Here is a 15,000-nt window from a genome sequence, read left to right on the forward strand (position 1 = left end):
GCTTATACATTTTTCGAACAAAGACATTAATTTTTTAAAAACAGGGGGATCTTTTAATGCCCGTCTTCGATAAGACGGTAGAGACGATAGAGACATAATCCCCGACTAACTGTTGGGTAAGACAACTCATAAACGTAGCACACGACATGTCACGAAAATCCACTGGTCGCCCCTCGAGTACGGCGCTTAGAATGTAATAATGTGAGATAACACTGAATCTAAAGTTCTTTAACATTAAACAGAATCCGTGTAACTTTTGTACAGTAAAACGTTTCAAAGGAATCGCGTAAGAAATATATAATTAAAATGACATAAATATTAATTTGACCTCTCCACTTTGAGTTCCTGGTTGTGTGCCATCTGTTAATAGTATTGCTATTTGCCTTCTGTCATGAAACGGAATTCGGCCGTTCACCTCTTTTGAAAAATACTTATACATTTCTTGTGCTATTGCTAGTGCTAGTGCTGACCCTTTTGACAATGTAAGTATGTATAATCCAAATTGTCATTAGTTTTTATGAATGTAGAAATCACAACAGAAAGCTTAGCCTCTGGCTTTTAACTATTAATTGTAATACTCTTCGACAGTCGTAACGTCACTTCCTTCCTAATGACGCATGGTAACTTAGTAACACTGGCTCTAAACTATCCGAACAATGGCGGACGCCCGTATGAAATATTTCTCCGGTGCGCATAAAGGGTATCCAGAGGAAAGAAAACACATACATTTGATCATGTTTTGACTTTTACACATTCTGATCACAAGGCATATGAAAAGTTCTAGCCAGCATGAAGAATAAAAAGCAATGCTTTTCTTTGTTTAGAACCAAGATCGCCACCGTGGCCGGGCGGCGTGACATCAGACTATTGAATCGTATTGTTTGTGTCATGTGTGTACAAGGTTTACAATTTGCTGTGTTATTTTTAATCCATTGTGGCAATGTTAGTGAGTGGTGCACTTTAATCTTGTGAAAAGTAAATCCCTGGCCAAGCCTGTGGAGAGTTCAATGATCGTAATCACAACAGAATTCACCTTACATAAAACTGTTTTTGTATAGATAGAATGCGCTTGGCCAAGGAGTTCACAACATTGCCATCCGGACGTATAACGGACCAACACACAAACTCTGTGTAACCATGAACTTTTATAGTCTGGTTAATACAGTTTAGTGAGAACAACTCACAAACGCGGATGGCAAAAACAATAACAAAGGCCTGAGTGACGTCATCTGCATACTATCTATAGATAGAATGCGCTTGGCCAAGGAGTTCACAACATTGCCATCCGGAAGTATAACGGACCAACACACAAACTCTGTGTAACCATGAACTTTTATAGTCTGGTTAATACAGTTTAGTGAGAACAAATCACAAACGCGGATGGCAAAAACAATAACAAAGGCCTGAGTGACGTCATCTGCATACTATCTATAGATAGTATGCGCTTGTCTCAGAAGTTCACAACATTGCCACGGAAGTATAACGGACCAACACAAAAAGCTATGTGTAACCATGAATAATTATAGTCTGGTTCATACAGTTTAGTGAGAAGTACTCATAAATGTGGATGGCAAAAACAATAACAAAGACCTGAGTGACGTCATCTACGTTCTATCTATACATACTATTGTTATGATCAGGGTTGCTAGTTTGGCCTTCTGGTGGCCAAATTTGAGAAATTTGGCCTTTTCCCAAGCCATTTGGCCTCCCAAAATTTGGTTTGGCCACTTGGCCTCCCGTGACCAACTTTTTGGCCTCCTCTGACTTTCCCCGTTATAATATCGTTTTACTTTGGTACCGATAAAACTTATTTTATTTGGCAATCTAAATATCTAAATGCAACACGTGCTAACGCCACAGATTGCATTTGCTAATGCTTCTATATATAGAATTTCTGCTATCACGCAATCGCGCCCAAAAGGTCCATATTTGTTTTCAAAAAGCAATGCTGTGTGGATTTCCAAGTTACGAAAGAAATGATTAATTTGTTTACAGCTGCCATGTACAACCAGAACGAATAGTGTTCTTCGGGATCGAGCACATTTACTGGTAGTAGTGAAGAAAATGCTGAGCAATAATGGATTCTTGGTTCGTTGAAACGGGCCTGTTGAATTCAGTCTAATTTGTAAAAAGGTTACTTTTGTTGAGGAGTTCTCCAGGTGTGTAGACCTCTAGAATGAACTTTTTATTTCCATCGTGATAATTCGGTTGTATTTGACATTTTTTCTGAGTCTCAAGTCAATTATTCGTTATTTTCTCGTTGCGCTGATTACAACTCAAGAATGTGACCTATGATGTTGTTTACGTTTAAAAGGAAAAATTCAACGATATCAACAAATGCACAGAATCTAGTGACAAATTGCAATGGCGAAATGGTGTTTTGATTAAGGTGAGTACAGCGAATGTTCCTTTAAATTAATTTTCTTTTTTTCTTCTTCAAAAATGGGGGAAATAAATTGTTTAACAAATCTAAAGAGTTTTCGCGAGGCTAAGGTGGGTTTGGTGGTATTTGGCCTCCTGCCGAGGAATCTGGCCTCCTGCTATAGCTAGTTTGGCCTATTACTCGAAAATGATCTGGCAACCCTGGTTATGATACCATCCAAATGTTCAATCATTCCGGACCATTCGTTTTTTATATAGCGTAAAGAAGAAACATTCCAAAGTTGTTTTTTTCTGTGACCGGTTTTTAAAAACCCCGGTTAACGTCACCAATAATTCTAGTGTTCGTGCCAATACTCTTCAACAGTCGTAACGTCACTTCCTTCCTAATGACGCATGGTAACTTAGTAACACTGGCTCTAAACTATCGGAACAATGGCGGACGCCGTATGGAATATTTCTCCGGCAAGCATAAAAGCGTATCCATAGGAAAAAAAAACCCCATAAATTTGATCATTTTTTTACTTTTACACATTCTGATCACAAGGCATATGAAACGTTCTGGACAGCATGAAGAATAAAAAGTAATGATTTTCTTTGTTTAGAACTAAGATGGCCGCTGTTGCCGAGCGGCGTGACATCAGACTACTGAATCCAATTATCATTAAAACCATCAGAAGGTTGTGAAGATACCATCGTCAACGCGTGCAAACGGGCTGTGGAGTGGAGTACATATTGCCGTTATAAGCTGTCTCTTTCCTTGCGACGTTTTATTCTGGTACCTTCCTTCCATGGCTGGAACCTGTTCGTCTGACGAAGTCTGTCGGCGTATTTTTTGTCTGAAGTGTGATATTTTTCCTGTAAATAATTTTTCTCTATATTACTAGTATTAGAAAATACGCGGAAAGACCTATCCTCTTTTAGGCATACTATACTAATTCTTGTATGAGACTTTGGATTGCCTTAGACCGGGCAAAGGGATAGAATGCTCCTAAGATAAGCTTAGTAAAGTATTTTCCTTTGTCTTATTTTTCATAATGGGTCTGTGACACAGGCACTTAATGTTATCTTTTTATGGTGCCGAAATGATTTAACATTGTCACAAGCATCATTAACAAGAAGCTTGATTTTTGTCTTTTACATTAAAAAGATATGTCATGAAATTGTTTTGATTAGAGTGTGTTTTCTAATGTAAAATTACATTAAATTATTTATTTAATCAAGGAATGTTATCGAGTTTCGTACAAAATTAGGAAAGTTTTCTTTAACCTCTCATTTGCTAAAATAGGTCACGACTGCATAGATTTACTCATTCTTTTGAGCCATAACTTCTATTTTTCTGGAGTTTTAGTTTCAACAGAAACGATCCCCATTCGGTTTACTATTTCATTTGATTATATTTCCTTACAGTGGTTTGGTATCCTTGTCACCATGGACTGGTGAAACAAAAATGATCCCCACTCGGCTTACTATTTCATTTGATTATATTTCCTTACAGTGGTTTGGTAACCTTGTCACCATGGACTGGTGAAACAGAAATGATCCCCACTCGGCTTACTATTTCATTTGATTATATTTCCTTACAGTGGTTTGGTAACCTTGTCACCATGGACTTGTGAAACAGAAATGATCCCCACTCGGCTTACTATTTCATTTGATTATATTTCCTTACAGTGGTTTGGTATCCTTGTCACCATGGACTGGTGAAACAGAAATGATCCTCACTCGGTATACTATTTCATTTGATTATATTTCCTTACAGTGGTTTGGTAACCTTGTCACCATGGACTGGTGAAACAGAAATGATCCTCACTCGGTATACTATTTCATTTGATTATATTTCCTTACAGTGGTTTGGTAACCTTGTCACCATGGACTGGTGAAACAGAAATGATCCCCACTCGGCTTACTATTTCATTTGATTATATTTCCTTACAGTGGTTTGGTAACCTTGTCACCATGGACTGGTGAAACAGAAATGATCCCCACTCGGCTTACTATTTCATTTGATTATATTTCCTTACAGTGGTTTGGTATCCTTGTCACCATGGACTGGTGAAACAGAAATGATCCCCACTCGGCTTACTATTTCATTTGATTATATTTCCTTACAGTGGTTTGGTATCCTTGTCACCATGGACTGGTGAAACAGAAATGATCCTCACTCGGTATACTATTTCATTTGATTATATTTCCTTACAGTGGTTTGTTAACCTTGTCACCATGGACTGGTGAAACAGAAATGATCCCCACTCGGCTTACTATTTCATTGGATTATATTTCCTTACAGTGGTTTGGTATCCTTGTCACCATGGACTGGTGAAACAGAAATGATCCCCACTCGGTTTACTATTTCATGTGATTTTATTTCCTTACAGTGGTTTGGTAACCTTGTCACCATGGACTGGTGAAACAGAAACGATCCCCATTCGGTTTACTATTTCATTTGATTATATTTCCTTACAGTGGTTTGGTAACCTTGTCACCATGGACTGGTGAAACAGAAATGATCCCCACTCGGCTTACTATTTCATTTGATTATATTTCCTTACAGTGGTTTGGTATCCTTGTCACCATGGACTGGTGAAACAGAAATGATCCTCACTCGGTATACTATTTCATTTGATTATATTTCCTTACAGTGGTTTGGTAACCTTGTCACCATGGACTGGTGAAACAGAAATGATCCCCACTCGGCTTACTATTTCATTTGATTATATTTCCTTACAGTGGTTTGGTAACCTTGTCACCATGGACTGGTGAAACAGAAATGATCCCCACTCGGCTTACTATTTCATTTGATTATATTTCCTTACAGTGGTTTGGTAACCTTGTCACCATGGACTGGTGGAACGACCTGTGGCTGAACGAAGGATTTGCATCCTACGTAGAATATATTGGGGCGGATGACAAAGAAAAAGACTGGGAAATGGTAAAAGAATGTGTAGTTCAGTTATTCTATGAAATCAACGTAATCTGTCTTTCAAAAACGCCCTTTTCTACTCTTATTATCTCATTTGTTAGGCATGGTATAAATGCCAAATATGTTAATCTAACATTAACCAATTTACTTCCAAACTCTGGAGAAAAAAAAACTCGTATATTTAAAAAAATGGCAAGAAGTCTCGCCCCTCACTCGATCGACTGAGATGACTCTCAGCTTGGCAAAAACTCTCAAACATTGGACTTCGTGTCTTTACTGAGTATGGGAGTTAATTGGTTAATGTAACGTGACCCACTGCGAGTTTTATCGCCAAATTTTTAAATACGTGTTTTTCTAGAGTACGTCAGTAAACAAATAATGCCCACGTTCTCCGTAGGCTGTCAAATTCACAGTTTATGGCTTCATTTTATAAATGTATTTAACTGCCTCCTCATGCTTTTAGATACTAAAGATTGAATTTATAGTCATAACCATGAGGCTATGGTTAAGTTTTCATTGAGGGATACGATTATATTTTCTTACAATGCAAACCAAAAATAAATAATTCCTTTTACTCCCTTTTATCCCTTTTAGATATTCTTATCTCAACTAGTATTCAATGTGTAATATCCAATATTATATTGTTACATATGTTTTAAGGGCTTTTACAATGACGATATTATGATATGATTATGGATTATGGAACCTCACTGTCAATGACATTTTCGAAACAATTTATACTTTTGGTGTCTATAGTTATAAATTGTGTAACTATTACATGTGTTACATGTCCTTTCAATACTATAATGCACATTTTAACTTATTCCAGGACTCTCAGTTCCTCATTGATGACCTTTTTTATGTAATGGGTTTAGATGACGTCATAAGCACACATCCCATTGTTGTCACTGTCAAAGACCCTTCAGAAATAACGTCTGTCTTCGATGCCATCTCTTACTCTAAGGTAAATAGTCATTAGAGCTGGTAAATACGACGCTGCTAGAAGCTTTGGGCTGTAGAAATTGAAAGTAATGAGCAAACAATGAACGTAGTAGCGTCTAAAAAGAAACAAAAAGAAACAAGATACTAAACAAACAGCGTTTCGAACTTACACTTCTTCTTCTTCAAACAATTACAAAAAACAGCTAAATTGGTAATACTTCCCGTTCTATCCAGATAGACGGGAAAACAACGATTTCAAAAAGTCATCGTTTTTCCTAGTTGGACGTGGCACGAACTTTCCCGTTTATCCGAATGTAAGGGTAGCTGCTATAGATAATTTTGTTATTGGTTAAAGAAGGGGTTTGAGCCCGATTACTCCGTATTTAGTATTCTGTTCTTTGATGAAACTGTTATAGTCATTATTATTCATTACTTTTTACGTCATCAGTATTGTTCCGTTGCTTTTTTAACATGACTAAAAATTGAAAAAAATTACTTGATAGCTATATCATCACATAGTCCCAGAAAAGCCTCAGCTCCAGTTGTTCAGAAACAAGGCCTTAAAACACAATATCAAGTATTCATGGCAATAACCCCAACCTTTTATCTCTTCGAGGAAGATAGACGACAAAACGTAATAAAAACATAATACTGATTGTCACGGAAAAAATGGGTAAAATATAGTTGTTCTTTTTTTTTTAATTTACGAGTTTAGAAATTATGTGAGAGGTCTGGAATTGTGATTGAGTTAGTAATATAAAATTTGAAAAGAAATGAATATAATATAATGATCAATAAGCATTTCTCGAGAAGAATGTATTCCCTTAAGATTAATTATAAGTAAAATGAAATAATAATAATAATAATAATAATAATAATAATAATAATAATAATAATAATAATAATAATAATAATAATAAATAATAATATAATAATAATAATAATAATAATAAATAAATAAATAAAATAACAAAATATTTAAAAATTCCTTTTATTCATACACTAGAGGTAATTTGTCTTTAAGGGCTTTTCCAAGAGCGACTGGAATAGCTTTGGTGTCAGTCGCAGCGCAAAGCCGTAGAGGGAGCTAGTGCGAGATGCCGAAGACTTGCTCAAGGCCACACGGCGCAGCGGGGAATAGAACTTGATACCTTTTGAGTAAAGACCATACAGCTGTGCCACACTGGCCGTTAATGATGACAAATCGCAATATTCATAAATGTGCTCAAAGGTTCAAAACGGTATTATGTTGGGATGGACCAGATGTCAAAAAGTAACTTTAAAACCAAAATTCCCCCAAAATGTGGGATTTTGTTTGTTGTCATTTTCAGAAGTTGTAAAGATTTTTAAAAATTCCCTTTATCCATCCCATAGGGGAAATCTGTCTCTAGGATGTATTCCAAAGGAAGACTGGAATAGTCCAGGCGTCAGCCGCAGTGCAGCGCCGCAAATTTGAGCTAGGGCGAGGTGACTTGCTCAAGGCCGCACAGCGCAGCGGCGGGTGATCAAACTCAGTAGCTTACCTTTCGGGCACGAAACAAAGACCGTACTGCTGAGCCAAGCTGCCCCCCCCCCCCTTCCCCCATGCTCTCAATACAACATGTAAACTTGACCTGAGTTTATACTTTTCACTATACATTCGATTTTTTTGGGCATCTAAGTCTTCCCGAGTCTTGTGCGGCTATGTGGTCTTGTGGTATGACACTCGCTTCTGGATCGGAAGCTCCTGGGTTCGAGCCTCGCGCTCGGCTCATAGTTGAGTCCTTGGAAAAGGCTCTTTACTCACATTCTCTCACCGTACTCAGGTGTAACATGAGCACCTGACCGTTAACAGCATTGCGATGTCTTTGTCCGAAAAATTGTAGTATCGCCTAACAGGCGTCATGTCCCGTCATACACGTTAAATGTTTCTGTTGACCAGGGACCCCTTGTAAAGCGCTTTGAGCACATTTAGTGGAAACTGCACTATATAAAGCTCAATTTTTATTTTTATTTAAAGAAATGAAGAGGCATTTTATTCCCAGTTGTAGCAAAATGTTAGACTCGTTCACCGGTTATCAGATTCGAATCCAAATAATAGATTTGAACTCTCAGTGAAACAATTGGAAAAGAGAGAACTTGATGAAAACCATTTTCAAAACTATAGACTTTAAGGGGTTCCCCGATAGTTCAGTGAGTAGGCCACTCGCTTCACACATAACGGGAGCAAGAGCAATCCCGGGTGCAGTCGAGATTTTTTCTGACCCCCCCCCCCCCCCCCCCCCCCCCCTGTTTCCCAAGCAGTCATTAGGTAGCTGGTTCTGTCAGAGTTGGTTGAAAGTACTTTGCGATAGACTAGCGTCCTGTCTAAAGGACAGCAAGCAATTACTATAACAGTTTCACGTCATAGAAACTGGGATAAACTCCTACTCCATGGGGATCATGGCTCTTGTGGACTACTAATTTAACATAATTTATATACTTCTATTCTAGGGTTCATCTGTGATCAGGATGTTAGATGGCATTATGGGATCTCACAACTTCTTTAAAGGAATAGCGGTAATGTTACATTATTTTGACAAAGGTTTAAACACATTAGTAAACCATAGTATGTGCAGAATATTCAATATATTTTACCTTGAGTTTTCCTCTACAATAATAATAATAATAATAATAATAATAATAATAATAATAATAATAATAATAATAATAATAATAATAATAATAACAATGATGATATGATGATGATGATGATGATGATGGTGATTATAGGGAAGATGCGGATTATAATATATATATATAATATATATATATATATATATATATATATATATATTATATAGAGAGAGATAGAAAGAGAGAGAGAGAGAGAGAGGGGGGGGGGGAGAGAGAGAGAGAGAGAGAGAGAGAGAGAGAGAGAGAGAGAGAGAGAGAGAGAGAGAGAGAATATTAATACGTGTTCATTATTACCACTAGCATTATCATATTTTATGCTTTATCATTGCAGTGACATCAGTAATGTTCACATATTTCTTATTTCTTTTTTAAAAAACCCACAGAACATTAACAATTAGAAGTAATCAACATGATTAATTGTTAATCTGTGTATCTAGTCTGCAGTTATATAATCCTATTAGTATGAATAAATCAACGTTTGTTTGTTTTTAAACTAAGCAATCTGTTTATGATCATTGCTGCCAATAACATTCTGTTCAATATTATGACATTCCTGATCGGTTTGATTTTAAAAATAAATAATAAGTTATATTGTCCATTTTAGAGATATCTGAAAACGTATATGTGGGGAAATGCAAAGACGGACGATCTGTGGCGATCTCTAACGGAGGTAAGTTAACTCTCTCCTTACCAGCTATTTTTAGAATTTCCACCGAAAATTCACACCCACCCAGCACAAAAAATATGCTTTTCTTACTCAAACGAAACAGTAACAAGTGAGCTCTACAACACAGTATTTAGTATTTATAGCTGTAATCAAAGCATTTATTTAAATTGTGTGATGTACAAGAGAATTCAGAATGAGAAAATTGTTGGTTCCACCATAACGAATGTCATGATTTTCCTATGGGTGGTAAGAAGAGGGTAAAACGCTTCTTTAGAATATACGAGACTTGACTGCAAAGTCTTGACGCAAAGCATTGAATATACCAGATTGTGTTAAACTCACTCAATTTATTCTTTTTTTATATCACCAAATACAAGTTTTGTTTTTGACTGCTATTTCTTGTTCTTAAAGTATATTATTTGAAAGAACCCCTTGTACAACATGTCGGTAGAAGAAATCACACACAAAAAAAATTAATGCAATAAACAGTAGTCTATGACTGAGTTCCTTAACGCAGAGAGATGTGAATCCGTTATGATTCATAATCGGCTGAAATTTTAAAAAAATGAAATAAGATTCCCTTTATTCATCCCATATGGGAAATTTGTCTCTAGGGTCTATTTCAAGGGAAGAATGGAATAACCCAGGCGTCAGCCTCAGTGCAGCGCCGCAGATTGAGCTACGGTGAGGTGAATTGCTCAAGACCACACAGCGCAGCGGCGGGTGATCGAACTCGGTACCTTTCGAGTACGAAGCAAAGACCGTCCCGCTGAGCTGCGCTGCCCCAAAATGTGCTTAGGGTTCTCGTGTGTTAGATTTCGAAGAGTTCAAAGGTTGGTTAATTGCTTGACTGGAACATAGGCTGTCTTAATGAACAGGCTCGCAGTAGTGGTCCACAAACAAAGTTAACTAGAGCAATCTTAAGAAAAAACAATCAGACACTTTGCAAAGGCTTAGGATTTCATAGGGAAGAGTTGGATGTAATATCGTGCGAAAAATCCTGGGTTACAGTAAGGTCTCATTGAAAGATGACATTTTCGTGAAGTCGTAGAACACCCCAATCATTGCCATTAACTAATTCAATCCTTGAGATATTTGCTACGGTTCAAACTTGGAAATAAATGTATTAAAAATGAGCATGTACATAGATAGTTTTATTCAACTACCGTTAACATGTAAAAACTAAAAATATTAGCTTTGATTACAAGTTATAATTTGTCTATACTAATACGGATATAGTCAGTGTTTTGGTTGAGTGCGTTAAACTCTACAGTTAGCGGTATAAAATCCGATTCAATGATCCTTATAACTCTTAATAACGACTTTATATATATATATATATATATATATATATATATATATATATATATATATATATATATATATATATATATATATATATATATATATTTATGAGTGTTGGTGGGTACTTGTAGGTACGAAAGTGCTCGATAATGGTGGTTAGAGCTAATATATAATGCAAATTTTCACTCACATTTTATTGGCCGAGACGACTCGTTTCTGTGTTTTTTACACTTCTTCAGTCGGCGTAATCCATTGTAATGTCCGTAGAAAGTTCTTACTCCAAACTAAAGTTGTTTCGTTGTGTATTGGTGATTAGTGTTGATGTGTATTGTGATGTGCTCTCATTTTTATATTATGAATGTGTGTGTGTGTGTGTGTGTGTATGTATGTGTGTGTATGCGTGTAGGTGTGTTGTGTGTTGTGTGTACATGTGTGTGTGATATTGTAGTGGAATGTGGTTGCGGCGGAGGGGGGGGGGGGGGGGGGGGGGAAGAGGGGGAGGAGAGGTTTCGAAGTGGAACACCTTCCATCTTAGGCGTCTCAGGAAGTGTTCCATTTTGTTTAACAGCTCTTTAAGGTAAGTGTATTTGTTTGGGTTGGGAACGTTTTTCATGGAGTAGTCTACGGTTTTTTTCTTCAATGTTGTCATGTTGAGAGTGGTGTGTTTGCTACTGGTACCGAGAGTGCTCACCTGTTTGGAGCTCCTCCTCCCCTCTTTCCCTCCCCCCCCCCCCCCGCAACCACATTCCACTACAATATCACACACATATGTACACACAACACACAACACACCTACACACACACACACACACACACACACACTCATAATATAAACATGAGAGCACATCACAATGCACATCAACACTAATCACCAATACACAACGAAACAACTTTAGTTTGGAGGAAGAACTTTCTACGGACATTACAATGGATTACGCCGACTGAAGAAGTGTAAAAAACACAGAAACGAGTCGTCTCGGCCAATAAATGTGAGTGAAAATTTGCATTATATATATATATATATATATATATATATATAATATATATATATATATATATATATATATATATGTATGTATGTGTGTGTGTGTATGTGTGTGTGTGTGTATTCAATTCGTTTTTCTATCAATCCAGGTTGATCCAGCAATTGATGTCAAAGAGATAATGGACACCTGGACAATCCAAGATGGCTACCCATATGTAAACATCTCTTTAGAGAAGTCATCTACCGGCAAAACAACTTTACACGCCTCACAGCATCGATTCATGTCCGACCCAACTGCTCAATACGATCCTAAAAATTCACCTTTTGGGTATGCTATGACTTTATCCGATTCAATTCCAGTCTTCAGCTTATTTAATATAAACAACAATAATAACATGAAATGGATGATTAAATTTAATTCACGAAAACAAATGATGTGGACGTTTCGGGTTCCCCTTAGTCAACAAAACACGATGACTGAAACACTAATGACGTCGGTGAAGTGATTCATTCATTGTGTCTTGTTACCATTAAATTAAATTGATGCTTCTATTCCATTTATTATTTTTATTATTATTATTATTATTATTATTATTATTATTTATTATTATTATTATTATTATTATTATTATTTATTATATTATTATTATTATTATTGAGCTTCAGTTCGGGGGTCACTCGCTTCATACGCAAAGGAACCTCCTACCTAGATCGTGGGCGTAGTCGAGCTTTTATTGTTCTGATCTCCATCCCACCCCTGTCCACCCAGTAGCAGTGAGTGTGCAGTTAGGTCTGTTAGAACTTGTAGACTATTCGATAAACCAGAGTCCTTTCCAGAAGGTAGCAGGAAATTGCTGTGATCAGTTTCACTCTATAAAAATCGGGATAAACTCCGGCTCTACGGACCTAATGGCATTGAAGGATTCCTTTCAGTTACAGGTTTCTGTTCATGCGATATAAATAGGAGTTAAGTTTCTTGTTAAAATACATTTTAAAAAAAACGAACTTTGGGATCCTCGTGATTGAAGTCCAATGTTTCATACACTTTGCCACCTCGTTCCAAGAACTACGCGCCAAATGTTATATTCTATTTAATCTCTTAGTTTTATGTAATTGCTAGTTTATTTATTTATTTATTTATTTATTCATTTTTTATTCTTTTATTTATTATTTATTCAGTTATTTATGGTTTATATATTTATTTATTTATTATGTCTCATAGTGTTCATGCATCTAGTAGCTTTATCCGATATTTCGTCCTCATTATTACCATCAACCAACATGCGATGATAATATTGGCGTCCTTGAGCTACCCATAACTTATCCCCTCTCACAACAACATCATCATCCCCCTCCACGGCCTTCCCCGTCTCCCGAGCACGATCTTTCTACCCCCGCCATCATAGCCCGCTTGTCCATTATTTATAACCTAACTTCGTTACTGACCTTGGTGAAATGTGATACCGAGTAGATGTAAAATAATGTAATATTCATAACATAGCTTTGTTGGCCTTGATCAGATTCAGAATTGCGTGGTTGACAACAGGGGAGAGGGGGTTGGGAGTCTGATTTTGGCATAAGTCACATCACTCATTTGAAATGAAAACAGGATATTTTTTTCTAGTTACCCATCTTGCTCTTTTGATTTGTTGAATAATATGACAAACAGTGACCGTCTTCAAGTAATTCACTGTTATGTTGTTATCATCATTATATAGAAAAACAAAACAATAAAAAATCATCGCCTACATCATAAAATAAATATATGTTTTCAAATATGCGCATCTTTATAATGCATTTTCCCCAACGTGTACTTATTTGCAGGTCTGATAACCCAAATAGATATTATGGTCTCATTGTTTTAATGAAATTACTCTCAAACCAACCCAAAATATTGTCCATTGCAACAATGTTAAATCAGCCCCATAATTGCGTTTGGTTATCAGGCCTGTTAATATGTGCAGATGCTTACGGTTTATGCATACTGCTCACTGGTCTTCATCTCGCTTCATTTATTTTATAGATAGAATGCGCTTGGCCAAGGAGTTCACAACATTGCCATCCGGAAGTATACCGGACCAACACACAAACTCTGTGTAACCATGAACTTTTATAGTCTGGTTAATACAGTTTTGTGAGAACAACTCACAAACGCGGATGGCAAAAACAATAACAAAGGCCTGAGTGACGTCATCTGCATACTATCTATAGATAGTTCGAAGATGACGTCACTCAAGTCTTTGTTATTGTTTTTTTCCCATCCGCGTTTATGAGTAATGCTCACTGGACTGTATTAACCTGACTATAAACGCTCATGGATACACACAGTTTTGTGTGTTGGTCCGTTATACTTCATGATGGCAATGTTATGAGCTTCTTGATTCTTAGCCAAGCGCATACTATCTACAGCTTGATGACTCAGCGGCACGGTGTCTCGCCTTGTCACAAAAGCTACGCGTGGTCAGAGGCCAGATTGGTGACAGTGATTGTGGAAACTTCTGGTCCCGACGGTGTGTCCTCGGGAAAGGCATTTAACTCACTTTCCCCCAATCGACTCAGGTGTGAATAAATAGTCCTGGCTATAGAAAGTGACGAAAATTGTGATATTGTTTGTACACAAAGGACGCCTAACAGGCGACTGGTACTAGATGAAAAGGAATATTGTTCTATACGGATTGCTGGGGAGTGGGTGAAAAAATGTGGCATGGTAATCATTGGAAATGATCTATTTTAATGTTCATATTTATTGCTTCATTAGCAGGTTTAAACTTCCCATTTCATTCATTACAAATGCCTGTTAGGCGTCTTTTGAAATCATCTCTTACAATTTCCGTAGCTGGCTATAGCCAGATATTTATACCTGAATTAAGTGTGATATTTGTATAGGGTGCCTTACCCAAGAACAAAATGCAGTTCTAGTGTGTATGCAATTACTCTTGTCCATCTGATCTTTTATCGCGCTCAAAGTCGCTTGACAGTTTTATAAACCGAAACATCTTCGTGGATTAAGGCTCTATTTAAGATGTGACTTATAGCTATATGGTGGTCTTGTGGTATGAAACTCGCATTTGGACTTGATGGTCCGGAGTTCCAGTCCCGCTCTGAGCGGCCCATAGTTGAGTCCTTGGAAAATGCTTTTTACTC

General features: G+C 37.0%; 1 protein-coding gene across 1 annotated transcript in view; it reads left to right on the forward strand.

Moving 5' to 3' along the window:
* LOC144973922 (glutamyl aminopeptidase-like) overlaps window positions 1–15,000 on the forward strand; it is a 74,645-nt gene that overhangs the window by 25,303 nt on the left and 34,342 nt on the right. The window contains exons 9-13 of the mRNA XM_078916811.1: window positions 5,198–5,311; window positions 6,132–6,266; window positions 8,717–8,782; window positions 9,504–9,569; window positions 12,006–12,358. Of these exons, the coding sequence (XP_078772937.1) occupies window positions 5,198–5,311; window positions 6,132–6,266; window positions 8,717–8,782; window positions 9,504–9,569; window positions 12,006–12,358 (734 nt within the window). The remainder of the gene's footprint in view (window positions 1–5,197; window positions 5,312–6,131; window positions 6,267–8,716; window positions 8,783–9,503; window positions 9,570–12,005; window positions 12,359–15,000) is intronic.

The sequence above is a fragment of the Berghia stephanieae genome, chromosome 5, assembly GCF_034508935.2.
Source record: "Berghia stephanieae isolate SIO BIC M18660-M18661 chromosome 5, UCSD_Bste_1.3, whole genome shotgun sequence".
Lineage (NCBI taxonomy): Eukaryota > Metazoa > Mollusca > Gastropoda > Nudibranchia > Aeolidiidae > Berghia > Berghia stephanieae.